This window comes from Simochromis diagramma, unplaced genomic scaffold (genome assembly GCF_900408965.1).
Source record: "Simochromis diagramma unplaced genomic scaffold, fSimDia1.1 OVJJ01000522.1, whole genome shotgun sequence".
Lineage (NCBI taxonomy): Eukaryota > Metazoa > Chordata > Actinopteri > Cichliformes > Cichlidae > Simochromis > Simochromis diagramma.
Genome location: NW_024387110.1, coordinates 142,033 through 161,485, shown reverse-complemented (window position 1 = coordinate 161,485; position 19,453 = coordinate 142,033). Strand labels below are relative to the sequence as shown.

The 19,453-nt window shown below is 42.3% G+C and overlaps 2 protein-coding genes and 1 long non-coding RNA gene across 3 annotated transcripts in view; all 3 read right to left on the bottom strand.

The window, feature by feature from the left end:
• The window catches only part of LOC120743222 (ribonuclease inhibitor-like), a 30,005-nt gene extending 24,030 nt beyond the window's left edge, over positions 1-5,975 (bottom strand). The window contains exon 1 of the mRNA XM_040046798.1: positions 5,865-5,975. Within this exon, the coding sequence (XP_039902732.1) occupies positions 5,865-5,950 (86 nt within the window). The 5' untranslated portion in view covers positions 5,951-5,975. The remainder of the gene's footprint in view (positions 1-5,864) is intronic.
• A 671-nt stretch (positions 5,976-6,646) lies between these two features.
• LOC120743220 (protein NLRC3-like) lies at positions 6,647-15,641 on the bottom strand. Its single transcript, XM_040046797.1, has 6 exons — positions 15,637-15,641; positions 15,190-15,193; positions 13,608-13,619; positions 11,469-11,476; positions 7,054-8,360; positions 6,647-6,689 (listed from the first exon to the last, which is right to left on the bottom strand). Exons 3-6 carry the CDS (start codon positions 13,609-13,611, stop codon positions 6,647-6,649), a joined length of 1,362 nt encoding a protein of 453 aa, XP_039902731.1. The 5' UTR covers positions 13,612-13,619; positions 15,190-15,193; positions 15,637-15,641.
• LOC120743223 lies at positions 8,603-10,146 on the bottom strand. Its single transcript, XR_005698097.1, has 2 exons — positions 9,028-10,146; positions 8,603-8,911 (listed from the first exon to the last, which is right to left on the bottom strand). It is a non-coding gene; the product is annotated as an uncharacterized LOC120743223 (long non-coding RNA).
• Positions 15,642-19,453: the final 3,812 nt, after the last annotated feature.

Here is a 19,453-nt window from a genome sequence, read left to right as displayed (position 1 = left end):
TACGAGTCATCTGCTTTAGGCTACGTGTTTGAGAATTATACCACGGAGTCAGGTACTTCTGATTAGAGACCTTAGTTTTCACAGGAGCTACAGTATCCAGAGTTGTACGTAGTGTTGAGGTAAAATTATTAACAAGATAATCGACCTCTGTTGGAGTAGCATTCAGATAGCTGCTCTGCTCTATCTTGGTACAGGGCATTGAAGATGATAACAGTGGGTGGATTATATTCTTAAACTTAGTTACAGCGCTTTCAGAAAGACATCTACTGTGATAAAGTCTACTCTCCACCGCTGTGTAATCAATTATTGTAAATGTAAATGTTATCAGGAAATGATCAGACAGGAGAGGGTTTTCAGGAAACACTGTTAAATGTTCAGTTTCTATGCCATATGTTAAAACAAGATCTAGAGTGTGATTAAAGTGGTGGGTGGGTTCTTTTACATTTTGAGAGAAGCCAACTGAGTCTAATAACAGATTAAATGCCATGTTGAGGCTGTCATTTTTAGCATCTACATGGATGTTAAAATCACCCACAATAATTATTTTATCTGAGCTCAGAACTAAATTAGATAAAAAGTCTGAGAAATCAGACAGAAACTCTGTGTAAGGCCCAGGTGGACGATAGATGATAACAAGTAAGACTGGTTTCTGAGTTTTGCAGCTGGGGTGAACAATGTTAAGCATCAGGCTTTCAAATGAATTAAAAGTCTGTCTTGGTCTTTCATTGATTAATAGGCTGGTGTGAAAAATTGCTGCCACACCGCCCCCTCGGCCTGTGCTTCGAGGTTTCTGGTAGTTAGAATGACTCGGGGGTGTTGATTTATTTAAACTAACATAATCATCCTGCTGCAACCAGGTTTCTGTAAGGCAAAGTAAATCAATTTGTTGATCAATTATTAAGTCATGTACTAACAGAGACTTGGAGGAGAGAGACCTAATATTTAATAATCCACATTTCACTGTTTTACTCTTTGGTTCAGATGTGGATACTGTATTGTTCTTTCTTTGTGATTGTTTATGTTTAAGTTGTTTGTTGCTGGTTTTTAGTTTGTTTTTTGTCTGTTTGGGAGCTGACACAATCTCTATGGAGATGGGTTTTTGGGGGTAGCAGCAGGAGTTAATGGACAGAAACTGAGGTATTGGACTTGATTAGCATATGGGTAGACAATTCTGAAGAAATTGATAGACTGCTGCAACAACACCTACCAGCTCTGTAGCCCCATTTTTACTTCTGTAAACAAAGTGCGTTGTGTGTGATGTATTCTTTTGCGCATGCGGGCCACAAACCGTTCATACTAGAGCGTGTTTGCTATCACATTTTATTTGTAGTGTGAACAACCAGACAAGAAAAAATGGATTTGATGAAAAAATCTGAATTGAGCGTTAATACCTGCAGTGTGAACGTAGCCTTTGTCTCGCTGTATGAAAGTCAAGTTATCACTCAATATTGATGAAGGGTGTTTTTAAATTAGGCTCAAATATGTGACAGACATTTAATCCCATTTCAGTTTGGCCTCATCCTGGCCGGATTATCCAACACACTCTTTCTTACATTTTAGCTCTTCAAGCCAAACAAGCAGATATCTGTTTCCTGATAAAATGATGTGACAGGTAGAGTAGAGTAAAATGTTGGTGTTACAGCCGGGCTTTCTCCCCTCTGCTGCCGAGGCTGTTAGTCTCTCCCCAACTCAGCATCAGGACTTCCAAATGAATGAAAGCAGCAGAAGTGGCTTTACAAATGAAAGAGGAAGATGAGAAGAAGAGGAGAGGGAGGCCACCCTGACCATCACTCCAGCTGAAAACATCACACTTCCATTAAAGTTGGTGAGAAAATGTTGATCAGGATAGGGTTAGAGGATCAGTCTCTTACAAAAACCAGGCAAAGACCCTGTATTTCCTTCAAGCTATCGTCCAATATCCCTTATTAATGTAGACCTTAAAATAATCTGCAAAGCTCTCTCAAAAAGATTAGAGAAAATAACGCCCCTTTTAATTCATCCTGACCAAACTGGTTTCATAAAAGGTAGGCACTCATCAACAAATACACGTAGATTACTTAATTCTTAATACTTAATAGACTACTCATGCAGTAAAAACATTGAAACCATAATATTTTCTTTAGATGCAGAAAACGCATTTGACAGAGTTAACTGGAAATTTCTATTTGCAACTTTACACAAATTTGGTTTTGGACCCTCTTTCATAAACTGGTTAAAAATATTATATAACTCCCCAACAGCTTGTGTCAGAACAAATGACCAGACATCCTCCAGCTTCTCTCTTCTGAGGGGCACCAGGCAGGGATGCCCACTCTCCCCTTCACTGTTTGCAATTTTTATTGAACCACTAGCAGCAGCAATTAGACAGGCTACAACAATTAAGGGCATAAAATGTAAGAATATAGAACATAAAATCAGCCTTTATGCAGATGATGTGTTACTTTTTCTCCAAAACTCACAAACCAATATCTCTGGGGTAATTGCATTGATAAATTCTTTCTCAAGTGTCTCAAATTATTCAATTAACTGGTCAAAATCAACAGTTCTTCCGATTAATTGCTCCTTCCATAATTCTTCTCCTTCCCCACTGCAATGTGGAAATATAAAATATTTAGGTATTAATGTCTCTCCTAAACTTTCAGAATTAACTAAATTAAACCACATCCCACTTTTAAAGACAGTAGAAGGCGACCTGGCTAGATGGAAATCTTTACCCATATCACTCATGGGAAGAGTCACCGCTATAAAAATGATGGTCTTGCCAAAAATAAACTATTTATTTTCAATGATCCCAAATAAGCCATCACAAGATTGGTTCAGATCTCTAGACTCATTTATTTCTAAATTCCTTTGGAAAGATAAACCCCCACGTATCAGCTTAAAAACACTACAAAAGACCAAGGATAAAGGAGGATTAGATCTGCCTAACTTTCAGCACTACTTCTTAGCCAACAGGCTTCAGTTCATCTCTAGATGGTTTAAACACACCCTCTTAGATGAACCTTGGATAGATGTAGAACAGGCACTATGTAATAACCTAGAAATTTCAGACCTACCATTTATCAGCTCAAACATCCAACGGCATGAATGCTTTAAAAGCATCAATATTAGCTCTTCTCTGACAGCATGGTGGGAGTTTCTAAAAATGACAGAGTCTTCATTAATCCCAAGCAAACGTACACCTATCTGGAACAACCCTGACATATTACAAAACAATAATATGATAAACTTTCCAGATTGGAGTTGCAAAGGAATTAAATACTTGGAACATATATTGGAAGGAACAGACTTTATTTCGTTTGACAGGCTAGTTACACAATATGGGATCAACAAGAAACGATTTTTGGAATATCAACAAATTACATCCATAGTAAAAAAGAAATTTAATCCCAGTGAAGCTGAATTACAAACACCACCAAGTGTGGTACAATTTTTTAGTCTAAAACCCCCCAAATTATTGTCTAAAATATACAGAACACTTTCTAAAATAGATGAATCAATATCCCTTCCTATTGCAAAATGGGAAGCAGATTTATCGATCAGCTTAGACCCAAACCTTTGGTCTCAGATATGCTTAAAAACTTTTCAATGGATCAGAAATTCCAGTTTGCAATTAATACAATACAAAATACTACATAGAGTGCACTATACTGGTCAGAGGATGTTCAAGATGGGCTATACGCCTTCCAACAACTGCTCACACTGCACAGCAAATACACCGGACAATTACATCCACGCTCTTTGGTTCTGTCCACCAGTTCAGAAATTTTGGCGTGAGATATGTGAAGACTTATCAAAGTGTCTGAAATGTAACATTCCAGCCTCCCCTTTAGTATGCTTGCTGGGCAACTTGGATGAGGTCACTGCAGAAATAAACACAGCCCACGTTGTTTTTACGGCCCTATGCATTGCCAAGAAAATGGTCCTCATTAACTGGAAAAATAAAAATAATCTTAATTCTAACCAATATAAAAACCATCTAATAGATCACATTAGTCTTAGATACAGCCTCTGCCATCACATTTGATCAATCCCTTTGGGCTCCTTTGATCGGCATCATCACCTAGTGGGGGTGGGGGGTCATGGTTTGGTCCTGCCTTCGCTATTGTGGTTGATATGGGGGTAGGGACAGCCTTAGGGCGTCTGGGGAGTCCCTAGGGATGTTTCCCTGGAGGGCTCAACCCGGGGGATGTGGCCATGACCTGGTTAAGGACTCTGTGGCCCGGCTGGGCCCCTTCCAGGGGATGGGATGCCCTCAGGCCTCTGGCCTCTGGCCCTGAAGCTCAGTCCTCAGCTGGCTGCCGGCAGAGCCCGCGGGCACGCCACTGCAACCCCCTCTGGCCCTTGCTCCGTGGCTGCTGGGTGACCTCTCGTTTGGGGCTCTACTCAGCTCTTCCCAGGAGGGTGGCACAGTTCCCCCCCTTTGATGGTCCTCCTCGGGTCCTTGTACTCTGGGGCCTCTGGATGTCTGGGGCCTGGATCTCCTCCATACCTGCTTCATGCCCTGGGGGACGGGGCTATGGCTCCCCACACTCCCTAGCAGATCGTTACATGGAGAAACCTTTGGGATACAAGCATGCTGATCCACACAGGTATGCACACAGGTGTACACACGGGTGTTCACAGACGTGGACTACACCTTCCTTGGCTGCTGCCTCAAAGCACATTGTGCGCTGTCTATCTTGCGTGCTGCACAATATCGTTTAATATTTAGTATCTACTGTTATCTACTGCTAGCTAGTTTATTGTGATGGTGCTGTTTTTATTATGTTGCTCTTTTTTTGTTTGCTTTCTCTTCTGTTTTTTTTTCTCCATACAGGTGTTTTGTTTGTTTTTCTTTCTTTCTTCCCCCTTTCTCACCGTCTCTTCTCCCCTCTGGTTTTCTTTCTCTCCCTCTCTTTCTTTCATTCTTTCTCCCTGTCCTATCCCCCAGTCATGTCTGTCCCGTTTGTAGCAACCGAAAATGAAATAAATACACAATTATAATAAAGGTCAATCAAATGGACCAATATGGCAAGGCCATGATGATCCACTTGGTAAAATAAATCCGCTTGGCATCTTTCTTGGCCTTAAGACAATAATTCTGATGGCTAAAGATCCAAACGGGACACAAAAAAATTAAAAAAAAAAGAAAAAAAAAAAGGAAACACTTGGACTGGTCTCAGCTGCCTTCTTTCTGTAGTCATTCCAACAGAGTCATTTCCCTTCTCCAGCTTCTGTTTGAAATCCTCTCACAGAGCCTGAATCCTGCTTTGTTGTCATGTTTGGGCCTGTGTTAGGCTGCTCTGAGTTCCTCTGCTTTAACACACACCTCACCACAGCAGCTGTGTGGGCCGTCTCTGTAGCAGCCAGATCAGCTTCTGATACATGAACATCATCACAGCTCCTAACTTCACTTTTATTAGCTTTTACATTCATGTCTTTCTTCTCCCTCTCTCTGTTTCCACACAAGCTCAAAGTCTCTGCAGCCTGTTTTTATCTGCTATCATCAGATCTTCAACAGCCTCATTCCTATCCCTCACACACTGGACAGCCTCATCAGTACTGACTTCAACTTCACTGACTGATAGAGCACAACATAAACCTGTGGAGGCTGAAAAACTGTCCTGTCAAACATCTCCCCGTCACCACTCTACTTCTGCCAGCCTTTAAATGAAACCTGCTCAAGTCTGTCACTTCTGTTTGGAGCCAAAAGGAAAATCTGTTGTTCAGTCGTTTGGAAAAGCACAACATTTCTGAAAGCACTCAAACTTCTTCACATTTGTCTTCAGACACATCCTGAACATTTAGGAACTGAAGAAAGTTTCAAACATCAAAGATCTGAAATATAGAAAAACAAGAACAGCTGCAGTCAGTGAACTCACCTCAGTGTCTCCAGTCGACAGTTTGGACTCTCCAGTCCAGCACACAAATGCTTCACTGCTGAATCCTGCAGGTTGTTGTTACTCATGCCCAGCTCTTTCAGATGGGAGGGTGGCACAATCCATCAAGCAGTGTGGCTTACCAAAGTAGTACTAAAACATTTTTAACAGATTTCTGCACGCCCAAATCAGTTCGAGGTCAGAAAGCACAACCAGAATTCATACATAAGGCACACTCTCGATTTTTGAGAAAATTAAAGGATTTTAAGTGTGGAAAATACTTTATACAGAAGAAAAGAATATATCGCGATATATTTCGTTACCGCACATGCTTCAAACTATACCACAATATGAATTTTAGGCCATATTGCCCAGCCCTATGAATACGATGTTTGTGTGATTATCAGTGAAAGCAGCAGTGAGGAGGATGGAGAGAGAGAGAGAGGACAGAGGGTGAAGATAGAAACACTAAAAGGATTTTTCATGGATTTCATGGATGATTTGAGTGATTTCCTGCAGGACATTTAAACATGTCAGTGGACGTTCTACAGAACATATTCACTGATATGAAACGTGCCATTGAACAGGATTAATATCAGTGTAAACATAGGGAAAGAAAATAGAAAATAGGGACGACATTTCAGCAGCAACAACTAAACACTGAACAATCAGCTCTGTGATTAATGAGGACATGAAGTCAGACATTGGTCACTAGGAAGAATGAGAGTAAATCCATGTGCTGCTGTGACATCAGCGTTAGCTCACAGATTTGACACATGTTCAGTCTAGATGTTAGCAGTGTCTTCTCTGTAGTCTCTGTAGTTCTGTCTGTAGTCAGAGGACAAGCTCAGATAGTGACTGCGCTGCATATTTGTCTCTGTTTGTAACATTAGTTCATTTCACTACAAAGAAGCTCTTCATAGATTCTTATTTCTCTCTCTCTAACAGGAGTGTCTGAATGACCAACAACAGCAGCAGCAGCAGGTTCAAAATACTGCCCCCTAATGACACAACACAGGTATTACATGCAGATGTGAGTCTACAACACACAGCGTAAGTGCACACACACATTTTATATGAGAAACTCAAACCAATGAGAGTCGTTTAGTACGGTGTATATCTGAAGAACTAAACTACTGATCTACAGTAATCTATACTAATTAATGATGTTAATGATCACATCTGGACTCACCGAGTCTTTCTGCAATTCCTCACAGCTGGAATCAGTCTCTGTCGACCCCGCTCTGATGTTTTGTACTTCTGCAGGTCCAACTCATCCAGAACCTCCTCTGACATCTGCAGCATGAAGGCCAGAGCTGAGCACTGGATCTCAGAGAGTTCCTTCTCTGATCTGTTCTCTGACTTCAGGAACTCTTGGATCTCCTGATGTACTGAGAGGTCGTTCATCTCCATCAGACAGTGGAAGATGTTGATGCTTCTGTCAGGAGAGATTTCATCACTATTAATCTCATTCAGGTTGTTGATGACTCTCTGGATGGTTCCTGGACTTTGGATCTTTTTATGACCCAGCAGACCTCCTAAGAGTCTCTGGTTGGACTCCAGACAGAGGCCATGAAGGAAGCGAACAAACAGGTCCAGGTGGCCATTTTTACTCTGGAGGGATTTCTCCATGATTCTCTTAAGGAAATCACCAAGAAAAGAGTTGCCTGCAATATCATCACCATCATCACTGCCATCATCATCACTGCCATCGTCATCATTGCCATCATACCAATCTATCCCCAGGAAGTTCTTCAGCCCCTCTGACTTCCTGTTGGTGTAACAGTGGAACATGTAGACAGCAGCCAGAAACTCCTGAATGCTCAGATGAACAAAGCAGTAGACTGGTTTCTGGAAGATCACACACTCTCTTTTGAAGATCTCTGTACAAACTCCTGAGTACACCGAGGCCTCTGTGACATCCAGACCACACTGCTCCAGGTCTTCTTGGTAGAACATGATGTTTCCTTTCTCCAGATGTTCAAACGCCAGCCTCCCCAGCTTCAGAAGAACTTCCCTGTCAGCCTCCGTCAGCTCCTGTGGACTCGTCTCATGTCCCTCATGGTACTTGTTCTTCTTCCTCTTTGTCTGAACCAGCAGGAAGTGTGAGTACATGTCAGTCAGGGTCTTGGGCAGCTCTCCTCTCTGCTCTGTAGTCAACATGTGCTCCAGAACTGTAGCAGTGATCCAGCAGAAGACTGGGATGCTACACATGATGTGGAGGCTCCTGGATGTCTTCATGTGGGAGATGATTCTGCTGGACAGCTCTTTATCATTGAATCTCCTCCTGAAGTACTCCTCCTTCTGGGCGTCAGTGAAGCCTCGTACTTCTGTTAGCCTGTCAACACATGTAGGAGGGATCTGATTGGCTGCTGCGGGTCGGGAAGTTATCCAGATGAGAGCCGAGGGAAGCAGATTCCCCTGAATGAGGTTTGTCAGCAGCAGGCTGACTGATGACTTCTGTGTGACATCAGACAGCAGCTTCCTGTTGGTGAAATCCAATGAAAGTCTGCTTTCATCCAGGCCGTCAAAGATGAACAAAAGCTGAGAGACAGCGAGCTTCTCTGCTGTGACCTTCTGTAATGGTGGATGGAAAACATGGAGCAGCTCCAGAAGACTGTACTGCTCATCTCTGATCAGGTTCAGCTCCCTGAATGAAAGCAGAACCACCACACTGACATGCTGGTTCTCCAAGCCCTCTGCCCAGTCCAGAGTGAACTTCTGCACTGAGAAGGTTTTTCCAACACCAGCCACGCCGTTGGTCAGAACCACTCTGATGGGTCTCTGTTGGTCAGGTAAGGCTTTAAAGATGTCCTGGCACCTGATTGGAGCGTCATGGAGGGTGTCCATCTTGGAAGCTGTCTCCAGCTGCCTCACCTCATGTTGGGTATGAACCTCTTCACTCTGTCCCTCTGTGATGTAGAGCTCAGTGTAGATGGTGTTGAGGAGGGTTCTACTTCCTGTTTCATCACTTCCTTCAGTCACACGTTCACATCTCCTCCTCAGACTGATCTTATGTTCATCTAAAACCTCCTGCAGACCAACATCTGCTGAAAGAAAGAAAAACAATGAGACTAAAGAGAAAGAAAAGTCTTCAATGTCTGAACAACACAAGAAGTCCAGTTTTCAGAAATGAGTCCATCAGCAGACAGATGTTCAGTCTTACTTTGTACACAGCTGCTCTGACTGGCTGTCTGCAGTCCAGCTCTGGTTCTGGATCTTTCTCCACACTGGGGACAGGAGGAGTCTCCTGATGAAGCAGACTGGTCCCAGTATGAGCAGATGCACTGTCTGCAGAACCAGAAACATACCCAAAGTGAGCAGGTTCCCCTCCAGCATAAACTCTTAGCAGTTAAAACAAAAGTGTCCCAGCTGTCAGTCAGACTGTACTCGGTGCCACATTACAGATGTGGTTTCTGACAGCTGATCCAGCTGCAGGATCAAAGACACACAAATCCAAACGTCTTTGTCTTTGCTGCTTTGTTCTGATTGAACAACACAACATGTAGTTCTTGTCCCAGCTGAGCATTAGTTATGCAGCCTTTAGCATTAGCATTGTTAGCATGTCTCCAACAGAAACATGGTCAGAAACTGTTGAGACAAATCAGCTTCTGTACCATCTCTGGGTTCTCCTGGTGACCAGTCAGGAGCCCCTTTTTATATATTTATGTGTTTTTTTACGTGTGTGATTCTTCTATTTGTATTATCTTTGTCACATCTGTATTTTCAGACTTCCTCTCACTGCATATATAAACATAGACCCTCCCACGACCCCCCCTCTTAATAGCACAAACCAAAGGAATAAATGGCTTTTATAGAGAGTTATATAACTGTGTGTATGTTTATCTTTATTTATGCAGACCCACTCTGAGCTGAACCTGTATTCTGGGGGATTATTCTCTTTATTCTCCAATGTACAAAAAGATCTGTGCCAGACTTTGTAAAGTTGGAGAAATATTCACACATTAATTTAATTCCATAATGTAAAACTCATAAAACATGATTCCGACACCAATCCTAGTAAAGGGCACGATGCACAACAACCTCATTTTGATTAGGACAAGTTTTCCTCTGAGTTTAACTAATGAGACTTTTCTCTGTATGTAGCAGCTGTGAGATGAAGGCTCCAGGACGTCTGCATAGAGACTAAATGTTTCACATTATTTCATACTTTCAGTCTCAGCAGTGAAGCTTCACCACAATCATGTTCACAGCTCTGGTCTCTGCTGATCAAACTACAACTCTGAGATTAGAACTACAGACTTCTACATGTTATTTTAGGAAACTTACTCTCACAGGACAAGACACATTATTTACTTTTCTGTCAAAGCTTCTTTTTGTTACTTTTATCATTTTTGTAATGAGTCATATGCATGAAGTGGATTAAAAGAAAATCAAACCAATTAGACAAAAATATTTCAGGTGATCATTCACTGAAGTATACTCCAGCTATAAGATAAAAGTATGTGAAGCATTTCTGACATTACCTGCTGTGACATCTTTGTGCAGCAACTCTAAACATTTGTGTAACTACTGATCATTCACGTCAGTTTGAGTTAGTTTGCTGCTTGTAAAACAGTTTATTTTTCTCTGACGTCCCTTGTACGAACGACTTGTTTGCAGATAACATGACCAAGACATGACTGTCTTTGTGCAAAACCAAGATATAAATCATGTCTCCTGGAAGGGGGAGGACGTATCACAGGCAGAGCACAGCGAGCTGAAATCTCTGAAACCGACTGGCCTTCACTTCCTACGAGACAGAGAAGCTCTTCTACCCCCGCATACGGGAGGAAACAGGACTGGACAACCGTGAATAGGAAGGTTAACAACAAACCTCCAAAACAACTGAATGTGAAACTGCAGAACAGATTTGCTCCACTATCAAAGGACCCTGGATCTATATCGGACAACCATCCATCTAAAAGTAGCGAAGTAAGGTCTGAAAATCTGTTGAAAAGTAAAAGGCCACAGGGAAAGCTAAAGGCTAGGCCTGAAACTCTGATTGTGGGTGATCTGCCGTAAAGGATGTACAAAGGATGTGCAGTAAGAACACTGAAGTCCTCTGCTTTATTAAGGATATGGTCAACAACCTGAAGGAGAGAATTCTTCAAATTGCAGATGAATATCCAACTGTGACAAACATTGTTCTGCATACAGGGTCAAACGATGTGTCCAAACAACAGTCGGAGGTTCTGAAACGGGACTTTACTGGATTATTAAATACTGTAAACTCTCTGAATGCAGCTGTATTCATCAGTGGACCTGTACTGCCGGTCAGAGGAGGAGACGAGAGATTCAGCAGGTTGTTTACACTGAATAAATGGCTTATATCAGCATGTACTCACCACTCAGTGCATTTTATCAACAATTTTAATATTTTTTGGGAATGCAGGCATCTGTTTAAAGCAAATGGATTTAATTTTAACAAGTCAGGGGTGAAACTGTTCACCTCCAACTTGTTTTATTCCATACGTCATCCATCTGTGCTTGGTGCCAAGGCTGAGATAAACGAGGAATTATCTCATAAAGAGGAACAAACAGTACTTCAAGAACAGACAAAGCCCAACAGAAACCTTGAGGAGGAGCTCCATCTGCCCCCACCCGGGAAGAGCCTCAGAAAGGAGAGACATCTGAGGCAAGAAGAGGGGTCCCTATTTGCCTCCAACTCTCTCAACAACACCAACGACCAGGACCAGGGACCACGACCTTCCCCAGTCCCCCAAACCCCTGACAGGCCATCACCCTCCTCCCCCTCCCTTTCTCCCTCCTCCCCACACCTGAAATTCACTGAGGAGATGATGGAGCAGGTCAATGCTGGGCTCAGATCTACCCCCCGGCCCAATCCCTTTTTGTCCCCCATAAACCCCCACCAGAGCAGCCAAAGGTTCGCCATCGAGCCCCGCCCTCAACAGAGCAATCGAAGTTACATTGCCCAGCCTCACCCCCCTTAGTTCCTCCTTACCACCTTCATGCTCTGTCTCCGCAGTCTGATGTGTGATGTGTGGGGGGTCCGGGCTGCGAGGATTATGGCAGTGGTGACTTTTCCCAGGAGAAGCTGGGACCCTGTTTACTAGAAGGTTTTAAAATTTCTGTACTTTTAGGTGACAGAAGGAGACATGTGGCCTGGTCAAAACACAGAGAGCTGCACTCTAAAAGATCTTTAAACATAGTAAACATACCTTGTGTGCCACAGACTGCTCCCAAACACGAGGGGGCAAATAATACCTCTAAAACACTTAAGTTGGCTTTATTAAACGGACCAAAGTAACAGTGGAGCTGTTCTCATCGAGACGACCCCTCCTAACTACAGTTTTATCAGTGAGGCCAGGGTGAGCAGGAGAGGAGGGGGGTCGCTGTCTTATTTAATGAATCATTTCAATGTAAGCAGCTATCTCCTGGAAGTTTTCAGTCTTTTGAATATGTGGCTTTACAGCCGAAGGCCCCATCCAAAGTTGTGTTTCTTAATGTTTACAGGCCTCCCAAATACTGCACAGACTTTTTTAATGACCTCAGTGAACTGCTGTCTGTGATCTGTGTTGATTTTGACTGTGTAATTATTGTTGGGGATTTTAACATTCATGTGGACAACCCTCAGGACAAAGGGACTAAAGACCTGAGTAACACTCTGGGCAACTTTGGGCTGACTCAGCATGTAACAGAGGCCACACATAATAGAGGACACACTCTTGACCTGCTGATCTCCAAGGGCCTGAGCATTTCAGAGGTTACTGTGTCTGATGTGGGCTTGTCTGATCATTACTGTGTTTTCTTTGAAAGTAAAATCTCAGCCCACATAAATATATCAACAACAGTGATCACAAAACGGTGTATAACTGAAGACAGTAGTGAGATCTTTAACCAGGTCTTCCCATTAACACCTGACCTGTCCAGAGGGTCAGTCAATGAGCTCGTCAATAGCTTCAATGCTAACATGTTAAATGTAATGGACACTATTGCTCCCATTAAGGTGAAGGTTATCTCTGGAAGGAAAAAGTCTCCCTGGAGAAACTCCACACTGGTGAAAAATGAGAAAAGAGAGTGTAGGAAAGCTGAGCGCAGATGGAGAAAAACAAACCTCCAGGTTCACTATGACATCTATAAAGAGAAACTTCACAATTATAATTTACAGCTGAGGAATGCAAGGAGGTCCTACTTCTCTGACATCATCACTAAAAACAGCCATAATGCTCGGGTCTTATTTTCTACAGTTGACAGGCTAACAAACCCTCCTGTGTCAGTGGCAGCTGAACTTCAACCATGGCCTGCAATGACTTTGCCAAATTCTTCACAGACAAAATCCAAAAGATTAGACAAGCAATTGGTACATCAACAGCAGATCCAGAATATGCACTGTGTCCACCAAAAAAACTGTTTAAACCCCATGAAACAGTTTCACCCTATTAACAGCAAAGACCCGGAGGACATCTTAGGTCAACTGAACTCCTCCCCCTGCTGTTTAGATGTCCTGCCAACAAGTTTTTTCAAAAAGGTCTCAAAGACTTTGGAGTCAGACCTGTTACAGATCGTCAACTTTTCTTTAATGTCAGGTGTGTTTCCAGAACCACTAAAAACTGCTGTAATTAAACCTATACTGAAAAAGGACAATCTTGACAAGACACAAATGAACAACTACAACAACAGCTCAATTACTTCTTAAAACAGAATAACTGCTATGATGCCTTCCAGTCAGGTTTTAGACAGAACCACAGCACTGAAACCACTCTGACCAAAGTGTTTAATGACACATGTCTGAACACAGACAGTGGAACAATGTCAGTCTTAGTTTTACTGGATCTCAGTGCAGCATTTGATACAGTTGACCACAACATATTACTCAAACGACTGGAGAACTGGGCAGGTCTTTCAGGAACTGTACTAAACTGGTTCAAAACATACTTAGAAAACAGGAAATACTTTGTATCAACAGGTAACTTCACATCGGAGCAGACAAGTATCACATGTGGAGTTCCCCAAGGTTCCATCTTGGGACCCCTTCTGTTTAACATTTACATGCTCCCACTGGCACAGATTATAAAGAACAACAAAATAAACACAGCTATGCAGATGACACACAAATATATATCACAATGTCACCAGGAGACCAAGGCCCTGTACAGGCTCTTGGTAAATGCATTGAGGAAATTAATGACTGGTTGTGCCACAATTTTCTCCAACTAAACAAAAACAAAACTGAAGTAATAGTCTTTGGTGCCAAAGAAAAACGATTACAGGTCACCAGAGAACTTCAGTCTATACACCTAAAAACCACAAACCAGGCGAGAAATGTGGGTGTAGTGATGGATGCAGACCTAAACTTAGAAAAACACATTAAGACAATAACAAAGTCAGCTTACTATCACCTCAAGAATATTTCAAGGATAAAAGATCTGATGTCTCAACAGGACCTGGAAAAACTAGTCCATGCATTCATCTTTAGTAGGCTTGATTACTGTAACAGCATCTTTACAGGTCTACCTAAAACATCAGTCAGACAACTACAGCTCATTCAGAACTCTGCTGCTCGAGTCCTCACTAAGACCAAAAAAGTGGACCACATCAGTCCAGCTCTGAGGTCTTTACACTGGCTGCCTGTCCGTCAGAGGATAGACTTTAAAGTCCTGATGCTGGTCTATAAAGCTCTGAATGGTTTAGGACCAAAATACATCAGCGACCTCCTGACCCAGTATGAACCTTCCAGATCCCTCAGGTCATCTGGATCCATTTTTTTTATCAGTTCCCAGAGTCAGAACCAGACACAGAGAAGCTGCATTCAGCTTTTATGCACCATATATCTGGAACAAACTCCCAGAAAGCCTCAGATCAGCTGAAACACTCAGTTTATTTAAATCCAGGTTGAAGACTCACCTGTTCTCAGCTGCATTTGAATAAAGCACCAAATCCACATTTTTAAGCTTAAATTTCAAAACTTACATTTTTTTCCATTTTAAATCATTCTTTTTATTTATTTTTGTTTTTTAATGTCTCTGTAAAGCACTTTGAATCACCTTGTTGTTGAATTGTGCTATATAAATAAACTTGCCTTGCCTGGCCTTGCCTTTGTGTCACTGTCTCACTTTCTCCTGAGACTCAGCTCACATACACTATACTGCCAAAAGTATTCAGTCACCACTGAACCACAGACTTCAGGTGTTCCAGTCACTTCCATAACCACAGGTATATAAAACCTGGGCATGCAGACTGCTTCTACAAACATCTGTGAAAGGATGACTCGCTCTCAGGAGCTCAGTGAACTACAGCGTATGACTGTGATAGGATGCTACCAGTGCAACAAGTCCAGGTGTGAACTTTCCTCACTACTACATATTCCACTGTCAGCTGTTAGTGGAACAGAGCTCAGCGATGAAGTGTTAAAATCACAGAGTGTGGTCAGTGGATGCTGAGGAACACAGAGGTCGCCGACTTTCTGTAAATCACTACAGACGACCAAACTTCACATGGCGTTCAGATAGCTTCATGAAATGTGTTTCCATGGCAAACGAGCTGCATCCAAGCTTTACATCATCAAGCTCAATGAAAGCATCTGATGCCACTGGACTCTAGAGCATGGAGACGTGTTCTCTGGAGTGACCAACCACACGTCTCCATCCGGCAATCTGATAGGCTGATAGAGTATGAATTTGGTTGGTGGTTGCCTGGACAACAGTACTTAAATATAAAGTTCTCGTCAAACATTAGTGTCTGACCTCACAAATGGGCTTCAGGAAGGATGAGGGCCTGCATCCTTCGGCGGACGCATTTGTAGACCAATTACGTCACAGCGATTTGACAAAGGCTGTCCAAATTCGAAGACTCCTCCAAGTGCAGCCGACAAATGCATCCTTCTTTTCCCTAGATTTGAAGGATGGGACGGGTGTAAAACCTTCGTGGCCAAACCTATCCCAGAATCCATAGCGCAGCCCAGCCAATTCCAGTCTCCAACAATGGTGGCAGCTACTTAGTTTTAATATTACTCTTATTATTCTTTCTGGGTCACAAAATAAACTTTTAACATATTTTCAGGTGAGAATGTGGCTGTATAAACTTCAAATATCTGCTCAGTTTATCAAGACATCACATATTTGTAAAAGTGCTCCGACGTTTTCAGAGACGTCTGTTACCCACCAGCTCGATAGCTAGCCGGGTGTTAGAGGCTTACTAGAGCCGGCGAGAACAGCAAACTCTCGGCACATCGTTTTCAAACCCACCGCCGTCTTTCACTACTCTGGTTAAACATGATATATAAGTCACTTAGATAACCTAAAATGCTATTGTTTGTCTTTTTTCAGTATTTTATTTGATGTCTGTTTTGATTTTGATGAAAAAATCTCAAGTGTTTAATGCAGTTAGAGGCTGCTAAGAAATTGAGTTAGAGGCTCAAGTGTTTAATGCAGTTAGAGGCTGCTAAGAAATTGAGTTAGAGGCTCAAGTAGTTTGGTAGGGAATTGGTCATTTTGTGAGTTAGAGGCTCCATTGGTTATATGGTGGACCTGAGCTGGTCATTTTGTGAGTTAGAGGCTCCATTGGTTATATGGTGGACCTGAGCTGGTCATTTTGTGAGTTAGAGTCTCCATTGACCTCTAGGTTGCACCTGCCTCAGTCATACTCTTGTTTTGGGGGGTTGACTGTTGTTTTAAAGTGTTATAAATTATTATAGGACGGCAGTTAGAGGCTGCTAAGAAGCGCATAGCCCGGAGGTTACGCTCCCTCCTGGCCGTGGACGCGCGACCTTGACCTGTCGGCGAACAGGGTTAGTTCAGTTTGGCTTAACTGTGGGGTACAGGGCATCCTGGAATAAGCTAGGAGTTAGAGGCTCCTTACCGTGTTAAACGGTATCTGCGCTTTTTTGGACACTGTTAAATTGAGTTAGGGACTTTAGAGATTAGGCCAGATACAGTTAGAGGCTGATACTGGTTAATTGATTACAAAAAAGTTGGACTTTCTTCGGTTGGACCCGTTAACTTAAATTTGTCAAAATTGTGTAGGCGCTAAAGCTGTCGGGCCTTACAGTGACTGTAAACATAAGACGTCTTTGTAATATAAAATAGTACAGCTGTGTGTGAGGCTGTGTGTGACGTGCAGCTGCCGTGCTGCGAGTTATTTTTAGACGGTGTGTGAACATGCAAATGAGGTGGCTGCTGTGAAGCGCAGAGGACTTTTGCTTCCTGTTTAGCGTGTTTTTGAGTTTTATAATTATGATTTGCAAACAATGATACATGCCTGTAAATAAGACGCTGATTTTGCTGATTATAATATTACCAATAAGGTTTTGAATGACTAGGGTGAATGTTTGATGTTTGGCTGGGTTTTGATATAGAAGAGACAAATCGTGCATGATTTAGACCGGCACTTCAGTCGGCAGAGTAAGATTGAGTGATAAATGCAGCTGTGATTTGTTTCAGTTTTGTGGTGTGAAGCAGGATTTATAAGATTTTTAAGTGGTTCTTGGTTCAGCTCAATAATATAAGCAGTTACATTTGATTTACTGGTGGTTTTATCATAATATAAGGTTTGATCAAGCACGAATTTCAGCACTAGAGGTGGTGTAGTAATTTCATTTTACTTAGATAAAAGGGATGCTTATTTCGGGGTCGTGCCGAACTAAAATTTCATCTATAGGGGATCTTCTTTACATGAATTGCATTGGTCACAGTGAGTACGGATAAATGACTGAATGCAGTGAATTGTCTTGAGGGTGTGTTTCTAGGGCTAATTATTACTGGTTTTATACATTCATATTGAGGACAGAGGATTGTGGCGGAGAGTGTGGAGAGAGGACGTGAAGACGGCTTTGCAGCTGCTGGAGTGAGTAGCTGTGTGTGTGACAGGAACTCGGCATGCCCATAGAAGGCAACTGCCTGACTGTGTGAAGTATGCACCGAGAGAAAGAGAGAGTAAAATCTAGGCAGATGAAGCGAATGGATGTTTTCAGAAAAGAAATAGTAAGTGAATGTTTTAGTGTGTTAATACAGGTGGATTTCTCTCAACCTGGAAACCCGAGTACAAACCTGAGCGGCAAAAGGATAAATTAACAGAAGTGGGACGACAGACAGGCCAAGCTTTGGCTCAAAAGTTTACAGCTTGGCCCCAGCTTTGTCCCCACCCTGAAAAGAAGCTTAAAAGACATCTTCTCCTCCAGTTATCGGTTACCATCACTGGATATTTTCAGGCAAGTTTTTGGCTGAATTGTTATTGGCACCATGTGTCCCTGAATCTCACAAGCAGGCTCTGACTCCTGGCTGAAGACAAGGAATGCTGTTATTTAAGGTGGGAAATCACAATTTGGGGAACAAAATAAAAACACACACAAAACCAAAGAAACGTATAAGAAAGGCATGTGTTAGAGAAATGCCTCGTTTGAGAAAAAAGTTAAATTAAACCACCTACAAACGCACACACACGCAATGAAGAAACAGCTTACATTCATGAACACGTGAAGATTTTCCAGCAAGGTTAAAGCAGCGAAACTTAACATACACCTGTTGTTAAATGATAAAGTTTATCCACTACTAACAAATAAACTCTCTGGGTTGCAGGACAACAACATAACTTCAAAAAAAAAAAAGAAAAAAGACACTGGTCTGACCAACCAGTGATGACACGACAAATTTAGTGGTTAGAAGATTCAAATTGTGACATGTTTTCTGCTGATTGATTAATACAAGTGATTACTGAATGAAAGAAAATTCCATTTTTGAGCTTTTAAACATGATCTTAAGAATTTTAACATGTACCTGTGTTGTCCTGTCAACTTGGTGGTAGGGATGGGTATTGATAAGATTTTCACGATTCCGATTCCATTTTCGATTCTGTTTAACGATTCGATTCTTTATCGATTCTCTTATCGATTCTCTTATCGATGCTTATCGATGCTTTTTTTTTTAAAAAAAGGAGAACACTAAGGTCGATTAGCTTAGAACTTTGTTTTATATCTTCTCTTTGAACACGATAGAAATTTAGGAGTAACATGGCCTTACAAACCCAACAGTGAGATCTTAAGAGATCCAGCCTACGGCTCTTCAATGGGTTGTCACAAGGTCCCCGGGGAAAAAAATTGTAAATGTAAAATAATAAAATAAATATTCTTCTGTAGCAATAACAAAGTTTAACATAAATTATTCTGTAGCAATTACACAAGAATATCCAGTAATGTCCCTGTGGCGGAGGTATGGTCCCTGGTGTAGCTGCAGGGGAGGGGTGGAGCGGGGGGGCGGTACCGGGAGGCAGGTGAGCCACAGGTGGTGGCGATTGTGCGATGAGTGTTCTTCCTTCTGTGTGTTTTTATATAGAGACGGCAGAGTCGAGCGGAGGTGTGCTGGACTGGGACGAGCTGTCACGGCGCATTGTTATCATAAATAAAAGAACGTTTTCGTGAGCAAAAACGGTGTGTGTGTGCGTGTCGCATACATCACAGTCCCTGCCTACAATTAAACACATTCACTTACCGAAAATCGGGGGCATCTGCTGTGGCAAATGGGTGCAAGGCTTTGACCACAAACTTAGTCACTGCTCGGTGACATTCATCTATCATGGCCTGAAAGGAGACGCTACCGGTAGACTGCAGCGACAACTGCCAGCGAGCGCCAGCCAGA